At 50.4% G+C, this 5,705-nt stretch overlaps 1 protein-coding gene across 1 annotated transcript; it reads right to left on the bottom strand.

Moving 5' to 3' along the window:
* Positions 1-1,320: 1,320 nt before the first annotated feature.
* Positions 1,321-4,289, bottom strand: ELOB (elongin B). Its single transcript, XM_036738943.1, has 4 exons — positions 4,211-4,289; positions 3,828-3,962; positions 2,878-2,983; positions 1,321-1,505 (listed from the first exon to the last, which is right to left on the bottom strand). The coding sequence occupies exons 1-4, from the start codon at positions 4,211-4,213 to the stop codon at positions 1,393-1,395; spliced, it is 357 nt and encodes a 118-aa protein (XP_036594838.1). The 5' UTR covers positions 4,214-4,289; the 3' UTR covers positions 1,321-1,392.
* Positions 4,290-5,705: the final 1,416 nt, after the last annotated feature.

The following is a 5,705-nucleotide window of genomic DNA, read 5'->3' as shown; positions in this document are numbered from 1 at the left end:
AGTTGCTAGCAATATTGTGGACTGAGAAGTGGGGCTTTGTAGTTAAGAGATGTGCAGACTGAGAGAGTGAGACATCTCAAGACAATGAAGTTGGAAATGAATGTGATTGGAAAGATGGTTACATCCTAGACAAAAAAAAAAATGGAGCTATACAGAAAAGAGGTGAGTTTGGGGAGAAAGGTAACATGAGATCTATAGTACAGATTATAATCCATCTATGGATGCTCATGCTGTCACTGTCCCACCCAAAATAAGGGCATGGGGTCTCGTACTGTCACAGACTATATAGCCTATCCTCCATAAGGCTCCTGCTGCAGTTAGATTTTGGGTGGTAAAGGGGCAGTGACTATATTGTGTAGAAAGAGAAGTGTTCAGAGCATGTAGGTGTGATTGCGTTGGAGATGAGCGAGCCCCTTAAGAAAAAGAGGCAACCTGTTTTCCCACTCTCCGATCTTAAATCCCTTGGGGGTTATGCTGGTACCCATCCTCCTAAGGGCTCAAGTGTTCTTCACTTTGGGATCATTGCTTTTAGAGAACTGAGTACCTAGAACTCTAAAATCTCGATTCTAAATGAGGTCAAATAAGGTGTATTCCATCAGTTCCTCCTGCACAGTGTTTCAGAACCATCTTTGGTTTCCTTATGTTGACTGCTACCCAGCTCATGCATCACTCTGGACTCAATTCTAGTTCACCTAGAACCAGCATAGATGAGGGAAGCAGAGTATGCATGATGGTCTATACCTCAGATTATATTGATCTTTTAGGTTAGAGGCCTTGAACTTAAGACCAGCCAAAGAACCAGATTGAAACTGGGAAATGCATAACAAAAATAGTATGATGTAGGGGTTAATTTATGATTTTCCAAGTTAATATGTAGTCCACAGGGACCCCTTTCTATTTGCCTTTTGATACTGATTTAGGTAGTAGCTAGGTTTCCAAGGCCTCCCAGGCAGTTGACAGTATAATTTCCCTAAATAAACCGTCAGTTCTGCAATCAGGGAATAACAGAGTCCTGTATCCATCACCTGCCAAGGGTCCTCAGGTCTGTTTCACTACGGCCACGGAAACGGCATGCAATCTGCCCAGAGGACAGGGCTGGGAGCACAATCTCGGGTGTATTTGAAATCTTGGAGAGGGAGACCAGGTATGTTTGATTATTACAAGGGAAAAGCTTGCGGTGGCAAAGAGAATTTAGAAGTACCTCTTGGGACACAGAATAGGGGAAGATTTGGGAACAAAATGAGAAGGAATCCAGTGTTAGGTAAAAATAAAAGGAATATTGGGGAGGAAGAGAGGCTCGAAAAAGAGGCCACAGGAAGATGGAGGCAACAGCCTAACACCAAAATTTTTTATTGTATTAGGTCACTATAGGGGGTGTGGGGCCTTAGGCCCTCACTGCACAGCTTGCTCATTGGTGCCACTTCCAGAGTCTTGAGGCTTCATGACATCTGGCAGTTCTGGAGGGCTGGAGAAAGACTCGATGCGCAAGGTTTCAAATACATCATCTGTGGAGTGGGAGAGAACCGTTACCAGTTGAATCCCTTGTTTCGCCTCGCTGAATGTCCCTTCTTTGGTCCACAGTGGCTACAAGTGGTTCAGAGCTACTAACTATTTTGGTTGTAGGATTATACCTTCTTCACTTTATTCCTTGGAGGTTACTAGAGCCTTAGGGTTAAGTCCTTTGCTTGATACCCCATCTTTCTGGATCTTCACCAGCAGGCACCCTCTGCTTTAGCAGGGCTCACTTGGACATTCTTTAAACCTAGCTAGTTTCAAATCTCACCATTAAACTTTCTCTGCCTTTCCCTCTGAATGCTGCTACATCACTTGCTATCTCTGCCACAATTGAGTACTTAGTAAAGATGTACTTAGAATCTGATTTTATTATCATGGGTGCCCCCCTACACCAATGCAGATAGTCTTCCATATTTGCTGTAACCAACAAACTCATGACTGTCAAATTTAGTTATCAGCTTTTTCCTAGCGTAATTCTCATTTAAGTTTCTAGCCCACAAATTCTGGACTTTGTTTCAACTTGTCAAAACTCTGCTGGCCCAGTTTACAAGAACACAGAGTTATCTCCACATCACAGTAGGATTTTAATGGGGGATGTTCTTTTACACTAGTTACTATTAAGTTTTATCTGCCTCACTGGACTGTCAGATCTCTGGCACCCTCCCTCCCTCCCCCCTCCCCCCGCACAGTGGAGGCTTGTTCAGTTCTCCTGGACTGACAGTTATGGCTAAATGAACTTTTGTTAGTGGACAGATTTGGTACCTACATTCTGAACTCTTGTAGGGCCCAGCTAGATTAGTGCTCTATGTCTCTCATCTGCAAACGGCATAATTGCAACCCTGGGCACATGACCTCAATTGTGAGAAAAGTACTTTGTAAACCTCAGATGGGAGATGTTACCAATAGAAGCTTCTCTTCAGGCTATTATCATATCACTACATTTTGAGGCTAGGAACAGCTGCTGTACTGCCTTTTCCCTGCAAGGACAACCTAAAACTTGTTTTTTCTGTGGTTCCCTGAAAAGACGGGATCCTTGAGTTACATAGTAAAAACTCTAAAACAGAAGCCACTGGGGATGGGGAACCAATGAGCACAAACTTCCTTACAACATAGAAGTATGAAGCTGAACCACAGAGGGGGAAGTTTTCAGACCCATTAGTGCAATTTTATCAACATGTCCAAGGAAAATGCTGTTTGTGGTTTCATGGTAGTGCAATACAGGAGAGATACAGCCTTGTGTATTTCAGATACAAAGTCTCAATGTCACAAAAGTGCCAATTCACACCCTAATTTCCAGGTAAAACTTTGTATTCTTGGTTCTAACGGTACTCAAACACCCTCCCATTTTTTTTTTTCCCTTACCGGCTCGAAAGGCCAGCCCCACAGTGGCTGGTGCTTGAGGCCTGGCTGTCTGACTTGTGAAGCCACACTCGCCCAGGGTCTTACTGTCATCCAGCAGCTGGTCATCCTGGGGAGAGAAAGGTGATGGTGGGGAGATGCTAAGAAGAGGTCAGGGACAGGGATAGGACTGCTGGCATGTGTGGTCCTATGGCATTCCCTCCTGGAGGCAGGAGAAAGCTGGGAGAGGTAGGCATTCTGGGTGGCAGGAAGAGAGCATGCCACGCAGGGTTATGATGACAGTGGTTGATAGCCCCTTGCCTGCATGATCTCATCTGATCTTCCTCAGATAGGGTACTATAACTATCCTCATTTTATAGGCCAGAAAACTGAAGCTCATAGAGGTTGTAAGACTAATGAGTAACATCGATGAAATCTAATTCAGGTCTAATTACTCCAAGTCTGGAACTCTTTCTAAACCACCATGCAGCCTCTTAATAAGATGATGCCACTCAGCAGCGATGTACAGTAAGATGACCACAGGGGACGTATAAACAATGACCAGCCACAGCCGGCTCCGAGTTGGGGGGGGGAGGACCAAGGTCCTTTCTCCGCATGGCAGAGACAGCTGGCTCCTGGAAGTTACCCAGTACAACCTCTGGTGACCAAGTCTCTCCTTTATCAGGGAAGCAATGTCGAGGCTTGTAGCGGGGGGATGGGATGGGAGAAATTACTGAGCTGAAATAATCCTGCCTTCTCTCCCGAGGAAAAAGGTGTGGAGACCTTGGTTCCAACGCTGGCTGTGAGCCCCGCTAAGTGGGGATGATCAGGGCCAGTTCAAGATTCAGACCTTGTGGGTCCAACCCACACACTCCCATCCTACAGATTGGGAAGCCGAGTCCCCACGAGGTTAAGTGACGAGCTCACAACACCGTCGGAGGTGGGCGGCGGGGGAGGAGGGGCGGGCTACGAACCTTGTAGAGCCGCTGCTCATCCGGGGGCCTCTTGAGGATGCCTTCCACGATGCGCTTCAGCTCGAACACTGTGCTCGACTCCTTCGCGTCTGTGAAGATCGTGGTCTTGTGGCGCCGGATCATCAGGAACACGTCCTGGGGGCCAGGGGCGGGAGTGAGTCTTCTCCGACCCGGCCAGCCCCGGACGCGTCCGAGCCCCTCTCCCTCCAGCCCCGCTCAGAGCGGGGCCTTCTCCATACATTCCTAGGCCCGGAGCCCGGCCCGGGGGCCCGCCTCGTCCCCAGCCCCCTCGCCCCTAGCCCGGTCCGGGGCCCCTAGTCTTCAGGCCCCGAGCCCGACCCCTCCCCTCGGGGCGCCCCTTGCTTCTCTTCCTCCTCACTTACCATCTCGGCGTCTAGCTTCCCTCCCCCCCAATCAACTGCCCGGCGCAATCTCAGTCCGCCTCAATCCCGGGATGCTTTGAGGACGCGTCGGCGAAAATTACTTGCCGGGAATATACGTGCGCGTGCTCGGACGTCCTCTCTTTTCCGTGCGTCTCTGCCGCCATCTTAGTAAAGGTTTGTATTATTAAAGCGCAGTCCCGAGTTGGCCCATGGTGAAGACATGGATAGATTGGTTAGTCTTACTGAAAAACTGGGAATCCGGGAAGGGGTAGTGGCTTAGGGAATACTGTTTCGAAAGCACGAGGCGATTGCCACCTTGGTAGAGGTAGAAGTGAGGCCGCCATATTGGTAAAGTCAGGGGAGGAAACAGTGCGGCGGCGACACGACGCCATCTTACTGAGGTCGAAGCGGGCGGCAGGGAGGTGACCTAAATATAGCAGGGCCAGTGCTGAAACCCCAGTGGGATGTGATAAGCCGATGCGGGAGTGAGGTGGTGTGGACCCCGTATGTTGACAGATGTAAGAAGCAAAGTTAGGTTTGACGTAAAGAAAAAATACCAATAGAATGGGCCGGCCCGGCCAGAAGTGTCGGACTCCCTCTCACCAGGGACGTTTGAATAGAGACCCGCGTGGACCACCTGATTAGCTGGTCGTAGAGGAAGGGATACTTTTGGTGGGGTATGAGTTGGCCTACGTCGGGACTAAACGGAAGGCAGCCCCAAAAGGCGGCCATATTGAGAAGGTCTCCTACGAGGGAGCCTGGCCTCCCGGTTCTAGTCAGAGGGCGCTTCCGGCCGCCATGATGAGAAGGGCATTCTGAGCCCTCCCTGGACTTCCATCTTGGGGTAGGGCCCGGTTGGTTAATTCGCACCTCCCTGAGTCGGAGAAGGCTTCCCGGAGGGGGCGTGGGGGAGGGAAGAGGAGGAGGCCATCAAGTCAGGCCTGCTTGAGGGAAAGGGAAATAAGTTTGATTTAAACCAAAGGGCTCGAAGTCGGACCGAAGTACTTCCTGTTTGTAGGCGCGGTTTGAGCCCGAGAAATTTGAGGCCGGGGAATGAAAAACGTGACCCCCTCTCCCCCTCCTCTCCGCCTCGGTGTCTCTGACCCTTGTCTCTCTCTGTCCCTGTCTTTCCTTGTCTCTTTTCTGTCTCTGCCTCTGTCTCTCTGAATCTCCCGGTCTTTTTATCTGGCTTCGCTCTTTTATGTGTGTCTCAGCGCCCCCCCCCCCCCCCCCCCCCCGCCTTTCTCGCTAGCCATTGGCGAGCGCCTGGTTGCCTCAGTGTCCCCTAAAGGGCACCCGGTTCATCATAGAGCCCATTCTAGGCCGAGACCTGGGGCTGCCGCTCTTCCAGGGCCCCTTTCTCGGGCCTTTTCACCCGCGTCCCCAGCAAGCCCAGGCTGCCCGTTCTCGGAAGCCTCCCTCTTGGGTCCGCAAGCAGAGACGAGCTCCTGCCCGGAGGCGCCGGCCTCTGCCTGTGCATGAAAACAGACGCTGC

The sequence above is a fragment of the Trichosurus vulpecula genome, chromosome 9, assembly GCF_011100635.1.
Source record: "Trichosurus vulpecula isolate mTriVul1 chromosome 9, mTriVul1.pri, whole genome shotgun sequence".
NCBI lineage: Eukaryota > Metazoa > Chordata > Mammalia > Diprotodontia > Phalangeridae > Trichosurus > Trichosurus vulpecula.
Note: the sequence above shows the minus strand (reverse complement) of the source record. Positions and strands in the feature narration are given on the sequence as shown.

Bases quoted from the DNA above. Each gene is read 5' to 3' on its own strand.
- ELOB (XM_036738943.1), bottom strand. The intron at 2,984-3,827 runs GTTCGTAGCCCG...TTCTCTCCCCAG, and splicing joins ATGAGCAGCGGCTCTACAAG to GATGACCAGCTGCTGGATGA. The intron at 1,506-2,877 runs GTAAGGGAAAAA...CCCACTCCACAG, and splicing joins GGGGCTGGCCTTTCGAGCCG to ATGATGTATTTGAAACCTTG.